This window comes from Cydia fagiglandana, chromosome Z (genome assembly GCF_963556715.1).
Source record: "Cydia fagiglandana chromosome Z, ilCydFagi1.1, whole genome shotgun sequence".
NCBI lineage: Eukaryota > Metazoa > Arthropoda > Insecta > Lepidoptera > Tortricidae > Cydia > Cydia fagiglandana.
This window is the reverse complement of record NC_085959.1, coordinates 19274331-19294830: the sequence shown is the minus strand read 5'-3', so window position 1 is coordinate 19294830 and position 20500 is coordinate 19274331. Positions and strand designations below refer to the sequence as shown.

The 20500-nt window shown below is 37.0% G+C and overlaps 1 protein-coding gene and 1 long non-coding RNA gene across 3 annotated transcripts in view; one reads left to right on the top strand and one right to left on the bottom strand.

Annotated features, from left to right (window-relative positions):
- The window catches only part of LOC134679245 (mucin-5AC-like), a 32919-nt gene extending 24229 nt beyond the window's left edge, over positions 1 to 8690 (bottom strand). The window contains exons 1-2 of one of the 2 annotated variants that reach the window (XM_063538132.1): positions 8560 to 8690; positions 8318 to 8408 (exon numbers count right to left, since the gene is read on the bottom strand). In XM_063538132.1, the coding sequence (XP_063394202.1) occupies positions 8318 to 8337 (20 nt within the window). In that variant the 5' untranslated portion in view covers positions 8338 to 8408; positions 8560 to 8690. The remainder of the gene's footprint in view (positions 1 to 8317; positions 8409 to 8559) is intronic. The other variant, XM_063538131.1, reaches the window with a different exon arrangement.
- A 3903-nt stretch (positions 8691 to 12593) lies between these two features.
- Positions 12594 to 15512, top strand: LOC134679020 (uncharacterized). Its single transcript, XR_010100278.1, has 2 exons — positions 12594 to 13082; positions 13184 to 15512. It is a non-coding gene; the product is annotated as an uncharacterized LOC134679020 (long non-coding RNA).
- The last annotated feature ends 4988 nt before the right edge of the window (positions 15513 to 20500 follow it).

Genomic DNA, 20500 nt, shown 5'->3' with positions numbered 1-20500 from the left:
AGGAAGATGGATCATTTGGATACATGACTTGATAGAAACAATATTATGTAACGGCTTTCACAACATTCCAATAGATATTGTTCGTAATGTTTACCTCCTCTCGAGCTATAAAGCGGAATATGGCTAGACTTGACGGGGCACTGCCTAAATAACAATTCAAAGCCTATACGGTAAGTAAATAGTTATCATATGGTAGGCAACGATACTTTAGTGCTGATTTATCTCAATTGTATAATTGAGCAGATTTTCTGCTACCACCCGAAATTTGTATAAATCTATTATAACCGTCGTCAAAAACCGGCCGTTCTCGTATCAAAACACGCCCACAAAACTGAAACCTCAAAAGGACCATGTATGACACCAGATAACGACAAGAATAGGTTTTAGTTATACATAGGTACCTACTTGATAGTTGATACATAGATTATGATTAAGTATGCGAAGATCTCGGATGGATAATACCAAAGTGTGCATAGCTGGTTTATTTAGGGTACGACCTGACCGCATTCCAGGTGCGCTACGATGAAGTTGCGTGCCGTTGCAACACTGAATTGATTCTATCATTGGGCTACTGCAACTATTAAAGTGGGCACACGCCGAGAAATGGTTCATTTTTAAAAGCTTTTATTTTATTTAGTTTTACCTGAACGTTGTCAGCCTGTCTGTCGGTCTGTAATCAAATCCTGCAAGTTAAATTTGATCCACTTCCCGGTTTCCGATTGAGCTGAAATTTTGCATGCATGTATAAATCGGATGACAATGCAATATTATGGTACCATCGAGCTGATCTGATGATGGAGACAGGAGGTGGCCATAGGAACTCTGTGATGAAACAACGCAACCTAATTGTGTTAGGGGTTTTTAGAATTGTCTCGATGAGTATTAGTTGTCTTTTGTAAGAAAAGTACAGTCAGCGATAAAAGCTTGTATCAAAAATGAAATTGGCAAAAACTTATTATTACCAATAGGTACCCCACTTGTTTAAAAATTATCACAGCAAACAGCCTTAGCAAAGACAATAAACTATTGGTCTGAGCAAAAAAGGTTAATATATTTTATAAAACGTGTAACTGAAATATGAGTTTGCAAAAGTGATACTACTTTAGTCAAGTTGGTCATGTAATTTGCCGCTACGAGCTCAACCGCTCTGAAACTATTAAAAACATTTCTTTCGTAATGTTTGCCTGTTTAACAAGCAAGTAAGTATCTACGATTTTTATGGTACAGTCGCTTATAATAATATTAACGGATGGGAATCCTTACAATTTTTCTGTTGTACATACTACCTACCTAAAAAATTATTAGCTGCCAACTAATCTCTACTAATATTATATTAATAGCGAACGTAAATGTGTTTCTGTTAACTTTTCTGTCTAAAACAGTTGAAACGATGTAGATATAATTTGGTATGAAGATATGTAATTTGGGTATTTTTATCACGGATACCTATCCTCATTCTTCGTAGACGTCGCGAGTAGAAGCTACTCGTACTGGTATCTAAATAATTTATCAATACATCTGTAACTAAACTACCCATTAATGATTTCTCAACTTAAAATTCCTCGAGTGATAAGTATTTACTATATTAAAAGGTTTAGTTATGCTAATTAAGCATAGGTCGCTCGTCTCCCCGGAGCGCCGCGCCGTGTGTCATTTGGACAACGAGTTTGGTCTGTTACGTAACCGCAGCGATTAGCGAGCGTTGGGTCAACGCGTGACCCGCCGCTGCGCACCAGCTGCCCTTGACATATCGGTTCACTGTAGAAAGTGCAAAGCATCAAAATCGACCACTCTAACAAACATACCACCCGCAGCCACAAATCTACTCAAAAGGTTAATCAGCCGATTAAAATTTTAATGAGCCATCATCGTAATGCATTCTAATTCGAAACTGTAACGAAATTTTATATCCTTGTTACTGGTAAAGAATTTGATAAACCAAAAATGGCAAGTCAACATAAAGTTTAGCCCGATAGCCTTGAGCGGCGGTCAGCCAAGGGCCGGTAGATAACGCGTAACCCTTTCCCCGTGTGCGTGACGCGGCAATGTCACTCCCACGCAGTCAACACAGTCCATTGTTCGCGGTGCTAGTTAGGTATTGTATCAATTAAGGCCAAAAAGTAATCTTGGTTTCAAATAAAATTACTGTGTTTGACCATTTTCACTACTTACATCAACATTTGTTACGTTTATTCGCCCTAACCTTATATAGTAAGAATTTAGAAGAAAACTCAGACATAAGAATAATTTTAGTGTAGGTACATTTCAGGTACTTACCTACTTTATTACTGTTCATTTTCGGATATAAGTACACAGGTAGATAAGTAGATATTTCAGGAACTCTTTTCTAGGAAAAAATAATTAACTAGTGAAAGGTTTGCTACAAAACCAACTGTAAAAAGTAAGTTCATAATGGGCGCAAAACGATATAGGTTTATTTTAATTTTAATGGTTCCCATGAATGATGCGCAGATGATTCGTGATTACTGAAGGCATGAGAGCGAAAGCTGCGCGCGCCGGTCGTACCGTCACGACGCGGCGCGGGCGGCGGCTGCGCGGCGACCAGCTGACGCCCGAGGCAGACTCTTCGATATGAACAAATCATTGCGTAACTTGCCTACTCATTATTAAAAGCAGCTATTTTTTTCTGTCAATACTAACACGGAGATGACAATTTCTCCGAAACTATAAGTATTATTTTGCTGATGATGTAGAAGCTGTCACTCTAGAACCTGCTTTGTTAACTATGTAGCGTTGTGATCTGGTAGGTAGGTATGTAAATTTGATATTAACATGATATTTTCTCTTTAATCAGATATAATCGTAATACTCGTAAGTGAACATGTAAATCGAAAAATATAACTAAAAAAAATTAATATTATAAACTAACAGGCGAATTGGGATCAACTACCATTTTTTGGAATCTGTTTGAAAATATAGGTATGTAGTACCTACGTTAAAAGTGCAATCTCAAATGAAACTAAACATTATACCTCACTAGGCGGATGTTGATGATGGCTGCTCTCATTTTAGGCAAAAGTAAAGAAATCATTTTATTTCAGAAAAAAAAGAACTCAATAATTGCAATATTTCTCTCTGAGCCGATAACCTTAACTGATAAATGAGTAAAGCTTTAACGCAGGTCTCGGAGCTTACGCCTAAAAGCGAAAGTGAAGGTCGCGCGAAGACGCGTCTCGTGAAAAAGGCGCGCGGCAGCATCGTGCACCGTGTACCGGGACAAGCACTTACCGTGGCGGGCCGTACCACCTCGCCCCTACCCTACCTGACTCGCTACTGCAGGATTTTCCCGCGCATGCATGCATAATCGACCACTGAACATGAACACTTACTCGTATGTGGCGAAACTGTACAAAAACAAGAAAATGCAACGTGTCTGCTTGTTGCAGGGGAAGGGGACGGTGTTATGCAAGGAGGACGAACAATACACTGCAGCGGTCGAATACGTAGCACAATAAGTTTGGGTTTGGACAACAATTTAGCCACCACTATCAAAGACAACATCGCTTGTGTGAAATAAGATTCTAAAAACCTAAGTTCCTTTTTATTTGATTTGTAAAATAGATGGCAAGTAACAGAAAACGGGTATTCGAAAAATCGACCGCTATGATTAAATTCACTTTCTATTTTATGTGTGAAGCAATTCGCATCACTTCTGTATTGAAAATCTGTATCACGGTGAAATTTCTCACTGATTTGTATTCGTAAACAAACGCCGTCCAGAATGACACATTAGCTTGGACAAAACGCAGTGAGCCTGTTCTGTTGTAAAGCAGCGAAAGTGAAACAATTCTGTAATGCAGACGTGGTTGCTTAAATTGCCTAATTAGGAAGTGTCACGAAACAATAACAACTCGAGCAATTGTTATTCTTACGTACAAACACGTAACTTACGATTGAACTCTAGATAGGTACTAGAACACACTAAGTGTAGCTCCATTGTACCTACTTAATTCTTCGCGAAATGTAATTTGTTAAATTGAAGCGCACAATTGATGCATTGTCTTTAATGCAAAAGTCATTTTTATATAGGTGATGTTAAATACATACGTAGATAGGCGTGTAATTGCGGTTCGCATAGTACGATTTTTTGTGTAATTTGGTTCTGTTCGCGAACCCTGAATTTTCTTGTAGTATTTGTCCGAAAAAGGTATGTTACTCAGGAGGATTCAATAAATTTTGTCTAAACCATATTATTATGCTTTACGCCAAGCTCCCAAAACGAAATGTGTACCTTATTAAAGCACTAATTAAACACATGTGTAATTTATAAATAAAAATGTAATAATAATAAACGGCTAATTTGTCGTTACGTTCTTACTGTAAAATATATTTAAGAACATCAATATAAATTTTAAATATATGTATGCGTGCCCTTGAAAATCTACCCCTATTACTGCATTTTTGTTTTCATAAACATGTTGCAATGGTTGCAGCTATGTCTAACACCTAACAGGTTTTAAGTAGGTAATATTATCAGTAACCATCAAATTTAGTTAATTTTTTAAGTATGTATGTAGTTACTACCTTATATTAAAAAACGCCAAAAAAATGATCTGAAAGTATTCAGAAACAGCAAACAGCAAGTGGGGTCGACGTACATCGCGGATCACATGAACTTAACCTTACGTACTTGTAAATATAGTAGACTCCAGGTACACTACAGGTAGGTACATACTACATACTTAAAGTAAGTACGTACGTAAAGTTTGTGGTAAAAATATGGATGAACTGAATATAGAAATCCTTACACACACGCTCAAACATCGTTTGTACTGGTTATAAAATACAATGAAACTTTTCGTCCTTTGCCGTGATAACTAATATCTTAGACTTGGACGATAACATATAACTAAGTATAGAAATGCTGAAATCTAAAAGTATAAATAAATAGGATAACCGGCGCTTAATTTGACAGCGCTGTTTTTTATCAAAAAATTCTTTGTATTTTTAGTGACAGGGCAAGGTAGTGTTCGAGGATTAAGGAAAACATGACCAGTGCAGATGCCGGGAACTATTTAAAACGAAGGTCAGTCTGGGTCATAAAAAGTCGTTGTCACTTTCAATACCTACCTACGGGGTATAACGTAATGACGTCTGCAGTCACGATTTATCGACGAATTTTATAAAAACGTGTTTTCCCGAGACGCGTACAAGTGACGCCAAAGTGCGAATGCATTTTAATATTCGATCGATGAATGTTCTACTCCTTGACATTATCTTTTTTCCGAAATAGAAAGCTAATTAAGCAATTGAAAGGCATAATTTCGCTTCTCATTATCCATTCTTGGTCTCACTATACTCATAATCATAATTGACATTGAATCAAAATATGTAGTACCTACTATTTAGGAGGCATACGATATTTAATTAAAGATACAGATATACAGATAGAAGACATACGGCCCGATTCGGGAAATGAATTAGAGATGCACTACATATGAAATAGTAAAGATATGTGACGTTCCACGAAAAAAGGAACCTTAAGTAATACAATAATATTGCAGCGGCGTTAATAATTAGCGTAAGCGCCAACCGCCATAAGGTACATTTTGGCGTGGAACGTCACATATCTTTACTATTTCATATCTAGTGCATCTCTTATTCATTTCCCGAATCGCGCCGATAGAGTTAGACAAAGAAAAGTCTGCACCGATTTTAATTGCACACGCAGTGCAAGTGGTGTTTTAAATGTCAAACTTCTATGAAATTATTACGTATAATTAACTCTTGCACTGCGTATGCTTTCAAAATCGTTGCAGACTTTTTCTGGTCTAATAGTACGGATATTTTTTATGTTTATTGAAAGAGTTATTAAATTAGTGCTTTTTCAAATAGGTATTAATAAATAACTATATAGAACATCACTACGAGTATATAGCTTGAAACATTAACACTCTTTAGATTTAGTAGGTACAACAGTCACTACCTTCTTACATATTCTTATAATTTAGGTATAAATATAAATTTATTTAAACTATGCTCAGTGATGACCTTATCTATGGTGACACCATGTTTTAATCATATGTAATAAGCATACCATAACCATTCCTTGGAATATTAGGTAAGAATAAAGTATCACATGCAGTATAATTAATGCTGGTATCAGACATCCAGATGTGCCCTATTTAGTTCCATAAGTACATATTCATTTCAACAAAATATATGTAAACAATCAAAACATTTGCATGTAAAATGTCTTTTTTGGTACAGCTCTATACAACGTTTGAAAAATATACCATTCATATTTGTAGCTCCTACCATTAATGGCATAGGGTACCTAATATTAACAGTAGGTATATTATTCTGTTTTAATTTTATCTTGATTTAATAAGCAAACATATTTTTAACTTTAATATAGAAAATAATTTTTAAATAATTTTTGTATAGAAAATAATTAGCATGTTTTTGATGATTCTACGATTTCTAGTTATTGTAAACGTAAATTATTGTTGTTGATATTAATTCTCCATATTTTTCTGTGTCCGAGTCGGTCCAGACTCTACACAGATAAATTGTATACCCTCCGAATGAACTTCTAGCTCCCTAACAAAAATTAACAAAATCGCAGTTTATAATTATAATTTTTACAGTTATGTGGTAGGTAATTAACATTTATTTTGTCTTATAAATGTATGTCGAAAACGCGAACGCGAAAACGAAAAGCATTTATGTTCATGTGCGTGCGAACAATGTGCCAACTTTGTAACACAGGCGTCATTATTACTTATTAGGTAACTATACTACATTTTCATTAAATTGTCATTAGAATTAACAAATTATTGTAAACTCAAGTCATATAAACCCTCCATTTCGGTATGAAGTTTCTATTTTGAATCTCCCTAAATAGAAACATTCTTAATTTTTGTCTCATCGCCTTGATTAATTTGTTATTGAATAATTTCTAATTTCAGTGCTCGAATGAAGTATATACCTAAACAATTATGTAAAAGTCCTTTCATTGCAAGTGCACATCACTAGCATGTGGTTGATTTATCATCACTTCCCTACGCAGCCTTATTACATGACTCTAAACGTTGAGATGCAAACATAACTTTCTGTCATTGTGTTACAACGATACCGCACGTCATGCACTTAACACCTCGTGTTGCAAGCACTGGTTTGACATCTTTAACAATGGGATCCGTTAGATTGTCCAGGTCGTAGATGTTTTATCAACTCTTGTGTCATAACAGCAAATACCACAGACACACCCTCTTGCGAAATAGGACAAGTTTGCCACTTGGTTGCAGCTATAATATCAATAAACAAGTCACTTTTACGTTGCGAGGGAAACTGCCGGCGGAGCTTCTTCGTGCTAACAGAAAGTTTCACGGTGGTTAACTTTGACCCGCACCAATATGCCGCAAACTTGCGGTGGTTTTCCTCTTTTCTTATGGTTTCTATAGTTTGTGAAACCAAAATTAATTTACTGAAAATTTCAATAGCGCTATATTTTTAAGTAACTTGTATGGTTAGCAACTATCTCCAAATAAATAGAGCTTTCGTCAAACAAAAATAAAGAATGTCTAAATGGTACTAGTTAGTCATAAACACGGTTTTTTTAAGTCTAATAGTTTACAATTTTGGCAAACGTGTCATTAAGTTAGCACTTCTTTACTTTACTTAAAAAAAAATTAAAAATATTTATAAACTACTTCAAACAAGACTACAAAATTAGGCATATGCTTGTCATGAAATTGTGATAGGTATATGTAAATAGTGAAGTTAGATTAAGAGTGGAGTTTAAGCTGGTATTGTTTAGGGCGAAGATTGAGGGCGGGCGCCGGTAGGCGGCGGAGGGCGTCGAGGGCGGCGAGGTGTTACGTCGCAGATAATGTACCTACTCACTAAGTCGTGCATATTTAAAAGCAAATGTTTCGCAGCCTTCATTGAGAAACTCGTGCCCTCATTCGTGATGCCAGCCAGCTGCCGTTGAGCAATGGAAACTTGATTTCCTTGCAAGAAATTAGATCATATTTTCACGATATCAAATGTGATGCGACATCTCTATCCCGGAAACTGTTGTGCAACCGGAGCCGCGACATGTTACCGCACGATCTAAGCAAACATCCGATGAAAGTGACATCGCACTGACAGGTCTTTTATGCTAAGTGCTTGCCGGGTTTTTGATGATGTATTCAATTAGATAAGCCTACTATTAGAAAGTGATCGCGTTAATTATCCTTGTTAAACACCTCGGCGTAGTATTACTATTTAGATATGGTCGGTTGTCAAGATTTACTTTGTTTGAAGGTTTATTTACAGAGTTGAAAAAGTACTTATGTGTAAGACTTACAGCGTAATCCTGACGATCATGTTGACGGCGTTGCGTTGCGTGGCGTAGCGAGTTATAGGGCGCGCGCCTGCCCGGCTCGGTCGGGCTGGGGCTGCAACAGAAACTCACATCAGCACACGCACCTTTCCCAAACACTGTTGCGACAGTATGCGAGAGACAGTCAGAGCTCAAAGAGGAAGCTACATCGCACATTTAAATGCAACATTAATGTCAGAGAGCGTTTAAATGCCAATAGCGGCGACCTTTCGGGGGTTGCGCAAGCGAGGATCGCCGGTCGTGTGAGAAAGGCGAGTGTGTGGGGGACGCACCGGAGGGGAGAGTGACACCGCTTGCGACGCGCTGCCGATCAGCGACTAACCTCGCGACCGCGCGCGCCGCTCATACTTATAGCCGCGCGCCCACTCGTGCCGCCGCCGCCCGGGCTGTTCCCGAAGGCACTCCCGGCGGCCCGACGCAGCCTGCAAGTGCTACGTACGTACTGGACGTACGTTCTTCAGCAAGAGGGATGGCCAAAACCGACACCCTGAAAACGCAGCAGTTAGCGTACCGAGATCAGCGTCAAAACTTCAACACGAACTTAATAAAAGCATCTAACCACGCCTACGACAAATATATATTTAGAGGAAAAATTAGCATCTAATCATGGCTATAAGAAAAAAATATTTAGAGAAAAACTTAACATCTACTCATGCCTATAAGAAAATCTTATTTAGAGGATCTTCACTTGACTGCATTATTGTACCAATGGTCCATAATAAGTCTTTCCACAAACAGCAGCACTTTTCATTAGTCGTGTAAATACTATTTAGAAATATGTTAATAGGTTTAGGTATATAACATCATAAATAGTATTTCTAGGAAAATTTTAAAGAAAAATTGTGCAGCCCGATACTCCTACCTGTCGCTGGTATTTAGAACGAGGTTGACAGTGTGATTAGAATTTTATGCATATCAAAAGAATAAAGTGAATACGAAATAGTTCGACACCTAGTCGATATTTCGTACTAAACAGATACTTTGCATAAGAAAAACATCGAAATCGCTATGCAGGGCCGTCTTAAACTATGCTGGGGCCCTTTTGGAAATTAAAAAAGCGAATTAAACTAACATTTCTTTACTATGATCTATTTATTATGGGTAATCAAACATACTGTTACTTTCTGTCCTTCGGGGCCCCCTGAGGATGGGGGCCCTGGGCACGGATCCCGTGTACCCTTATGGTAAAGGCGGTACTGACGCTATGTTATGCTTATGGTCGAATTTGTGTGTTAAATTTGGCGGCGTCTTTTTTTTTTAAGCTCGTCCTGCCCACCATACTCAGTTTAAGCCATTGAAACTTAAACCAAATTAATTGAAAAATGGAGTTGATATTCCTTTGTTTCACATTTTTTACTGAAAGATGGTGCGAAAAAGCTAAAAGCTAAAAGATAACCACCACGTTACGATAGCTGCCGCGATATCAGCTGCGAAAGACATCAACGCGCGGTGTCACGAATTTGTGCATTCGTCGTATGCTTGTTATTAAAGTACCTAATGAAAACAGTTCAACGTAATTTAATAGTAAGTACTATATTTAAACCTTTCCTAAATAATAGCCCAGATCTATGCCAAGATTATGGAAAATAATGTAGTATTAAATGTAACGGAAAGTATTAGTGTTCGTATTTTACTATGCTCCTCCTTAGCTTTACACAGAAGATGTGATGGATGTTCGGTAATAATAAAAACAAATACAACTGTACTTCACCGATATTAATAACATAATGACACATATATACCAACGATTTCTTTAGTGGTACAAATCATCAGCATAAAATTCATTTTTATATAGTACTCCATGCCATGCATTATATATTGTCTATCAACTTAACGAATCGTCTACAGTTTCCTTGCTTGTGTTCGATTGTTTCAATTAATCTTACTCTCAGGCCTCTGATTAGGTTTAAATTATGTAATATAACGATAAACGACTAGTTCGGCGTGAACACAACAAGCATACGTGAGGCCTCTGTCCATATCAAGAATGATTTTGAGACTTTCAAACTTCAATGCTGATTCTTTTTCTAACCCAAGATGAATAAATAATGAATTTTGAAGTCAGTTAGTCACACTAGAGCTAAAGGACATTGTAACGTAACTCCTCGACAGTCACAAGTACGTTATAATCCCATAAATACATAAAATTATGAATTGTCACATTTTGTGGATTTGGAGTCCCTTAACAGGGCGGTTAATACCTACAGTAGTTAAACGGGAAATGTTTGCAGTAAAAAAAACTGTTGGTACTTTTTCTTAGATTTTTCCTCAACATCAAAGTATTTTTTTTCCTAATATGAAAAAGCCCGAAGTACTTGTTTGTAACCCCTAGAATGCAAGCTCATCAAAGGATGCATCTTATAGCAAAAGCCTCGATTGGGCAACGAGGAAGTGCGACCGCGGCCCGCGGCCCGGCACCGCCCAGCGCACCAGAGTGCGCGCGAGCCTGAACTTTGTCACCGTTATCGCATAACATTACTATTTTGACCTGTGCTAGTATTGGTACACTGCAAGTGTAAGTACCTATTCATGCAAGTGTTTAAGGAGGATGCTCACAGTACTTATTTACAAATATCCCGCCGCCCCCCCCCCACCGCGTCTGTTTGTTTGTATGTTTGTTCGCGATAAACTCAAAAACTACTGAACGGATTTTCATGCGGTTTTCACCTATCAATAGAGTGATTCTTGAGGAAGGTTTAGGATGGATAGGTGTATAATTTGTTAACCCGTGTGAAGCCGGGGCGGTTCGCTAGTTAATGTTACAAAGTCAACGGGAATTAGGCACCCCATAAGGTGTTTGAGTCCTAGAACCGCAAATTGACACGGACGAAGTATAAAAAATATGTTAACTAATACACGACCTTATTAACCGTGCATTAAGGTAGTGTATACATATTTTTTATCTTGACTGTAGGTAGGTAGGTGTATAAACTCATAAAATTTGCACAACCATTTACCACATCCTTAATTGTTTCTAGTTATCCGTCGAATCACACCAGTTGATAAATTTTATTATGAAATAAAATTCATCAATTAGTTTCTATGCCGAAACTAATGTCTGTTCTAAAACAATTAAAACATGATCAATTTCGAGTTATACTTACCTGGCCATCACAGCAAACCGGCATTGAACTTCAATACTCATTACCCAGCTATATTGATGTTGGCATAGCATTAATGGACGTATCCATTTATATGTAAGTATATAAATGTTTATTAGACTACTCACCAAGGCCTTCAATTCGTTGAACACACTGGTTTAATCTCTCGAGGCGACGCGAGTTTGCATCTCAACTCAACACCCTTGCTTCTGTAGGTCTCCTGTGTGAACATTTGTCTAATGTTTTTCTTTACTTGTGATGCCTGGGAAAACAAAGAACGGAATTATATGTGTAGGTATATGAGTTTTAATTGAGAGTTGTAACTGACGCAAGTAGAATTGTAATATTCTAACTAGCAAAATAATAAAAAGAGGTCAGTGAACCAAGTTTCGGAGGTCGACTTGCACTATCCCACTAACACGGGCTTAACTGGTTAAACCTGGAGTTAGCATGGTAACCAGTATGGTTACATGTTGACACGGGGTTGACGGCTTAACCGGTTAACCTCGGGTTAGAAGGACGGTGCAACTAGCGCTAAGTATCTCTCTTAATTCGGCAGTGCTAAAGATTCTAAACGGAAAAAAGTACCTAATTAAGAGTATCAACCTCCATACAAAGCGACGTGTTTAATCTTCTAGGGATAGAACACTTAGGGCCAGTTGCACCAACCACAGTTAACAATCAACGTCACGCAGCAGAAATCTATGAAACATCGCATACAATAAAAATTTGCGAAGGCTGTAACGGTGACAGACGGTTTGCGGTGCAACCGAACTTTAAGTGAGCATAACTAAGTATTGTCAGTTTTTAGTATTTATGGGGAAAACTTAAAATGCAAATATAATAGGTACACGCGCGAACCAAAAATAAAAGACTCACGGTGAACAAGCGAATTCTGAAGGCGGGATTCCACCAGTGTGGGGCACAAGCATTTTCAGCACAAAAATGCTGAATGAATTAATTAATGATGTTGAATGGTGGAATCCCCCCTTGATAGGAACGCGTGAGAACTGCAGAAGGCAGCCCAGGAGGACCAAGTATGTTCACGTGAATTATGTGTAAGTATTAACAATTGAGGTGATGGCGATTTAATTGACTAGTCGAATTTCAGGGGTTGAAACTCACAAAAAGATCATATTTCTTTAAAAACATTTTATTTACAATGCATATTATAATATTCATCGTAGCAAAGATATCGTAGGTAAGTATCATAAACAATGTACGAGTAGACAACTTAGTTACAATTTAGATTAGGATGATCACAATTACAATTCGATTCATGATAAATTAATGAACGTAGCAAATATGCCAGCATGAAACGTAATTATTATTCAATATTATTAACCAGATATGACACTTTTATATAGCTGAGGGAGTTAACACTTTCTTGCCGAGTGTTTTGTGCGCAGCTCATCGAAAGAATACAACATAGGTGAGGACAGAGCCGGGTCATGAGCTGATACGATTGTATCGCAAGTTCATACCTAGTTGTAAAACTTGAGAAAGAGAAGCCATAAACAGTAGTCAAATATTACATTACAATTTTATTCAGTGCCTGTCGTTGCAGAGTACAGTTAGTAGTGACATTAACAGAGTTCTGGAGAATAAGAAAAGAAACGCTAAAGGTGGTATTCCACCTGTCCAATTTTGTCCAATATCAGTGCGTCTCAAATGTGAGGGGCAATAGACATTGGACAAAGAAATTGGATAGGTGGAATACCACCCTAAGATAAACGTAAATAATGTATAGAAATGCTAGCGTTTCGTTTCGTTTTCTGCAAACGATTGTCATCTTGGCTAGGTCCCATGTCCCATCGACACCAATTTGAAGCAGTTGATACTTAAAGATAGACCAAATGAATTAGCCGGCTTGCAAAGTAATTACATAACTCTTAGCCGTTGATAGTTTTTTTTTTCATTCATCTGCACCCTAGTATAAAGAAGAATGTTCGGGAAGACTGCGATATGTACGACAGACATACAGAATAAACACAATCGTCGATGATATAGATATTTAATCCCCCCTCCCCCTGTTCCAGAAAGTTTAAGACACGTTCTACTTTTATATTCTGAAAAAATAATTATTGAAATGTGGATATCCCATCTGAAGTAATTATTAGGTACCTATTTCCCTAACTGAAGCGACCACGCGACGATACGACACGACACGCGACTTTCACTAGACATGGCTAAGTATTAAGCACAAGAATTAATCTTTTATGTGGTCACTTAGGCCGTCGAGACCTCGCTTTTGTCGTAACTGCTAGGATATTTCAACTTTTTAATTGATAGTTGAGATGATCAGCAAAAGTGTTCAATATGTCCTTACTCGTAAATAAAAATGACAAGATGAAGATATTTCAAAATAATTATATCACAATATTATTATTCTTATTAAAATAAATCACTAAATAATAAATTGAACTAAATATATACAATTCAAAACAACCAGTAGCGAGTGGGCGGTGTGCGACAGTGGTCTGTTTTCTTTATACCTCCGATACCTACATATTATTCACAATATTGGTTATAAAAAGTAAAAAAAATAGTCTCTTCTGTTTCTGAAAAAAGCCTAAATAGATTTCAGTTGTAAGACAGGTAGGTAGGTACGTCGGCAAAACGGCTCTCTTTTGAATTGGATTTAACTATTGGGACCAGAAAAAGCAAATTAGAAGCTCTTTATGACCCATGGATGTCTCTTGAGCACCTGACATGGAGACGCAATGCCACGTAAAGTGCCACTGCACCCACCAATCCTGCACCCCAAATCGACCTCTTTACTATTGCAGGTATATTATATGGCTACCTTCCGCCAGCGCCAGCGGTGGCATCCGCGTAGAAGTCGTAAAAACTTTTCATTACCGTTTCACCCCGTTAGGAGGTGCATAATAAAATCCTTCTAAAGCGGAAAATATTTCAAATGCCAAGGTCCTTTGACGGTTTAGGTACGCTGCGCTGTCTATCAATATCTATATAACGGAACTGGTTTATATAGTTGCATTAAGACGGTTGCGGCTACCGCCCATTGTCAACACGAATAGAGTTTGACTTTTATTTACGAAGAAGATACACGCATGCTTGGTACAGTCAGCAGCAGAAGTTGCCAAGCAGTCGTGGTGTTCAAAATTACCCTGACACGCTCTTATTCTCTTCACAATAAAGTCGCGTCAAGATCAATATGAACACCTTGCCCGCTTAGCAATTTCACTGCTGGCCGTACATGTTTAAGTTTGCTACTTTTATGTACAAATATGACACCTATGAACTACGAACACTGTCAAAAAAGCGTTGTTTTGGAGTGTTTTTTTTTTTAATATTCTGGTATCACCGTTCGGCGACGGGGTAGGCTTTGCACATTAAAAATAAATTTGACCTACACGAAAAGCTCAATGGAAACAATGAAAATGATCTGTCTATGCCACATTTATACAGGGTGATTCATGAGACGTGAGCAGGACTAATCTTGCACACTCAGTAACTGATAATTGATCGATCACCGTCGTATTTAGGCGAAACAACCACAGTTTTTCCTATTTTTTAACTTTTTAGTGAGGGCTAGTTTAATTCTCTACAATCATGGTCATCCTACAAGACCTAATCACTGAACATAAAAACTCTTTAACCGTAATTACAGCGTTATGATTACGAAGAAAATAACTGTCAAACTTGAGTGAGATACGAGTTTTCAAAAGTAACCAGACCGTGATGACAGTGATGACATTAAATTTGACACAGAGTATCGGTAGTTTAGTATTGTAATTTTAGGGTGACCATGCATGTCGTAAATAAATCAATAACTTTTTTTTTCAACATGACTAGAAAATTAACGTTAATCTCACTAATACTGATACGAAACAGTTGCTTATAATTTACGAAATGCGCAGTGTTAGTTCTGCTCACGTCTCCTGAATCACCCTGTATAATATGGAATGTTACACAGATCATCCTAGCCCAAACTAAGCAAAGCTTGTAGTTGCGTAGCGTTCCAATAAACAATGTTTTGAAATTAGTCGTTTACATGGCCGGTACTGACATTTTATTTGACTATTAATAAATAACGTACGCACATTACCTATTGCCAAATGTAAATGTTTGTAGCGACACCATCCCAGGGCCAAATGGAATCTTGTCAGGCTTTATCTGGTTTGTCAAAGTAATTAAGTTAAAATATCATGAATATCTAATAACTAGTTGTAATGAATGGCGCTAGTAGTCATATTGCGCAAGTTTACATTATTTTCCACTAAAGATTAGGCGGTCTAGCATGAGTTGCGTCTCGCGCGCGACTCCCTACATCAAGCGCAACTTCAAGTAAGGACTCAGGCGCGAGAGCGCAACTTATGCTAGACCGTCTGATTTCAGAACGGTTTGAATATTAAAATGTAAATTTGATCACAAATGTAATATATGTATATGACTAGTGATGACAATCCTTTTTCTCTAGTTGTCAATCTACCAAAATAACGATACATATTTTGATGTCTATAAAAATAAAATTAATAATATACATAATTACATATGTACTTAGTTAAATATTTTAAGACCTCTCCTTGTACGCAGTACAAAGTAATGCCACTGTATACAGATTAGATTTCAGAAAATAAAATTTGAACAGCTCTAGAAATAACTAATACGACTATCCCTTCTTAAGTATTATTTTACTTTGTCGACAATTCACATTAGTTGATCATCACAAATAAAAATGAACAATAATAAACCATAGAAATTGAAACAGACTCGAAGAGGACACATCTTCGACGCCAAATCTATATTCTAAGATCACAAAATGTATCCGATAATAGTAATTTCATTATCTAATAAAATATGTACAGTAAATTTGATAAGCGCCTAACCTAATTCACAGACAGATAATTGAATACACTTGATTGAACACATGTTGGGACTAGGGGTTCTATCATAAAGATACTGACTGTGAGAGCAAACAACTATGTAATAGTAAAACAGTTCTTATGATCGATTCCTTATCAATTCAGTATCCTTATGAGAGTACTCCTACATACAAAGGTAAATAATAATACATGTGTAACGTCAGAAATATAAAACAATCAATAAGTTATTAAAAATAACTAAATACACAATTATATAATTTGGGTTGCCGCATTTCGTGACCAGGCTTTGTACAGTCGGCTTCAGATTTATCGAAACCGTCAAGTGTTCAAAAATATGTAACCATAGATTAAGTCTTTGTGATCCGATAAATCTGATAACGACTGTCCAAGTGTCCGTGCCGGTCGGACAAATGCCTTTTTCTATTCGTACACGGAACCTATAGGCGAACATAGTTGGGCCGTGCGAACAACAATGGTAGCTATAAATAACGGTAGAATCCGTGACAGATCGTACTTGAAAAGATAAAGGGCACCGCCTGCCTTTTCTCAAAGCGCTTCGGAATCGTTTTAGGTTTTGATAACACGAGAAAGCTTTTATTCCGTAATTTTAAAACAATAAATATTATGTTGATTTATATTTGAAACGTTAAATATTATAAATACATTCATATTAATATGCAAATTTTAATGAGGCTCAAATTTAGGTACATACTGGATTTACTTTATTAATATCTAGGACAAATCACATACTTGCAACATCAAGGGCACATTAAAATTTAGTTCGCACTTTACAGTAGGCAATTTGAAGTACATACACTATTTCGGTCGGCAAAAGCAAAATCTTTAAAAAGTATCAGCAGTGGATTCATATGATGATCGATACTGTTCGATCAATTTTTGAAAAAAAAAGAACAGTTATAACTATCCTCTTTCATGTGCGATCTTCACCTTTTTAACATTTTCAAAGACATACGTTAAGCGGGCCACTCACACACCTGCCGCAGGGGCAATATTGGAATTGGACCCTTAATTGCCTCCTTAATTGTGATGTGTGTAGAGAAGCAGGGGCAATTTTTAGATTGGGCCTGCAGCAGGGCGGCAGGGGCGCAAGACCTTCCTAGCTCCCTAGATTGTATCTACCGCCCTGCTAGGTTGTTACATGTGTAGTACGATTGGGGCAATTCCAGTCAGTTCATTGGCGACTACCGAACCAAACGGAGGTCACTTGTCACAATGAATAAAGAACGTGAAATTTGGACACGGATAATAGATGTATATAAGGGCCGGCCCCACATGTGGGATAAAAAATACAAAAATATATTTTTTATTCTCATCGCGAATTCTATACTGCCAGTTAGTACGCCAAATTAAAATAAAGAGGTCTAAAAATTCTGCTGTTGGCATTGTAAACCTGAAAATCAATGAATAAATAATGTTTATTTTTAACACAGGAGCCATTCTCGTCGACGTGCATTCAGCGGGACTATCACTTACACACTGAGTGGCAGGCTAGTGTGTAGAAAACAGCCTAAAATTGCTCCGACCGCCGTGCGACCGGTATTGCCCCTGCGGCAGGTGTGTGAGTGGCCCGCTTTAGAGGAGCGAAATAAAGTCATGATGCTTATGATTTTTACGTATAAATTACAAGGTGACATTTCAAATGAAGCACTAAGTCTAATGAATATTTTTTTGCGCAAATTATCATGCTGCATCTGCACTTTAAGAAAACTAAGGTAAATGTGTTTTTGGTAATTGAAGTTTCACTCATAACACGGTGCCACAGTAAATCGATTGTAAAGTTCGGCGAAAGAGCGTCATGGCATGAATCACTCAACAATGAGAATGTCAGAGATTACGATCGCTCTTGAGGGCGGCCATGACATGCCGCAGTTTAGGAAGATCGAAACATTGATACTACACAAACACCGAATCATTCTTTTAAAATTGATAGCATAGATTAATTATTGCACTGCTACATCTATGCTGTAAATAGTGTAAATGATAAGTGTAAACATAATGTTATAAAGTTCCCCGCCATTGCCCGTTTACACAAACTATGATTTAGCTAGCTTACCTGACCTGACCTGCTAGCATGAGTTGAGTTCTGACTCTAAACATCTTGCGCGACTTCTAGTATGGACTCGCGCGCGAGAACGCAACTTATACTAGACGGTATGTTAGCATGCGTTCTCGCGCGCGACTCAATACATCTCGCGCGACTTCAAGTATGAACTCGCGCGCGAGAACGCATCTCATACTAGACGCTCTGATGCCATATAAAGTATTACATGTCAGTAAACTAAACAAACACTAGTAAACACTAGTATCCAGCTAAAGTTTGTTGCTGTCTCAGTAGTGACAAACAGGATGAGGCATTGGCAACGCTGAACGTCTATTTAATCATATGTACCTACTAACACGATGATTAATTATTAAAATTAATTAATTGAGTATTCTAATAAAGTGATAGAAAATGAGCGAAAATGTAGATGGATATCAATTCCTTCAAATATAATTGCATTGCAGTAACCCTTCGGTTATTGGCATATTTTGTTAACAATTAGAAATGTGAATTAGATCAACAAAAAAACTTTGGATATTTAAGTAAGACTAAATTATCAGCATCCGTCCTGATAAAACTAAGTAAGAGTGAAGGACTCCAGATTTGAAAAATGTTCTTATTTCCCCTATTCCGTTAACATATTATTAAAGGTTCGTAGCACATTCCTACCATTTGTAACTGTTTGCTGAAATGAGTTATATCTATGGGAATGAGCTGTTGGTGCAACTTGCCCGAAACCAATAAAAAAACAAATATGTAAAGTATGCTACGTTATGACGGATCTAATGCCAAGACTATTCAGCCGACTACAATAATGGCTGAAGTAATTTATATTGTTGTCGAAAGCAATATTATAGTAAAAGCTAAGTATGAATCAGTGGGGTAGTTTCCATTTAAATTTCCTTCACTGGCAACCTTGTGTCGATGGCACCGACTTCACAGGCAATAGTAAGTTTCTATGTTATGTATGGTGGTGATAAATAATTCAATTCGGATTACGTTATTAGACCAGTGGGTCTAGCATAGATAGTGGGAATAGCGTAGAGTGCAAGAACTTTTTGCGTTGAATGTTGATAAATCCTGAATGACGACTGTTATTCGTTGTGGTTCATTTCTTTACTCTTTTTTAACATTTGATTCTATTATTTATCAAATACTTACTTATAAAAGTTCAAAATGATGAAACTTGCCAGTAACTTTCAATACTCATTATTAAAAGAAATTCATTTGTCAAGTTTATTATTTCATAAATAAAAATCTATATTTTTTATATTATTGTCGTTCAATGTCTTTAAAATTTCAAAATCAAAACAAGTGAATTTATGGGTTAAACTTTCTAAATAGGACACAGTATTGCGTGTGAGTCCGTCCACGCTAAGTTTGCTCCGTCTTGACAGAGACAATGTATGTATTATGGGACCATGAAAACTTAGCGTCAGGTGGACTCTTGTCCTGCCTACAAAACTTAATTTATAAGGGTTACTAACTATAACTAGAATCTAGAATCGCGATTGAAGGTTTTCCTTGACTTTCGATTAATGTAAAGTATAATTATATTATATTGTAAATAAAATTTGAATGTGTATTTACCCGTACGAAGCGTCTAGGTCAGTGTATAAAATGATGATAGTACCACATTATAGTATTAAAAACGTAACAATATTTAATGTTCTTAAAAAGGTAACCAATACCTTAGTTAATTTTGTTGTCGCAGACTCCACTCAAGATTACTTAATGTCAAAGATGTATTATTTATTTGTGTTTGAAATCAAAGTATTATGTACTACAGTTAAGGTACTTGTTTAACCCCTAAAGGCATGATTACGAGCGGAACTGTTTACACGATAGCTCCGATTCTTAATTTAATAATATTACAAGAATCATAAAGCCTCAAATGTAGTTCCATGGAGCTATTCCCTTAAAAAGTGAAGCCAGAATACAATTACCGCAAATGGACTGAAAAAGCAATAATCACAGTTTTGTACTTAAAAATTAAATTAAATGGTTAAACAAGAAAGTTATACATTATGAAACTACACAACGGGACTTAATCGCGCATTTAAATCTTCTCCGAGACCACGGGGACAACGCCGTCCTCGAAACGTCGGAGGTAAATCTTTAAACTTAAATACGC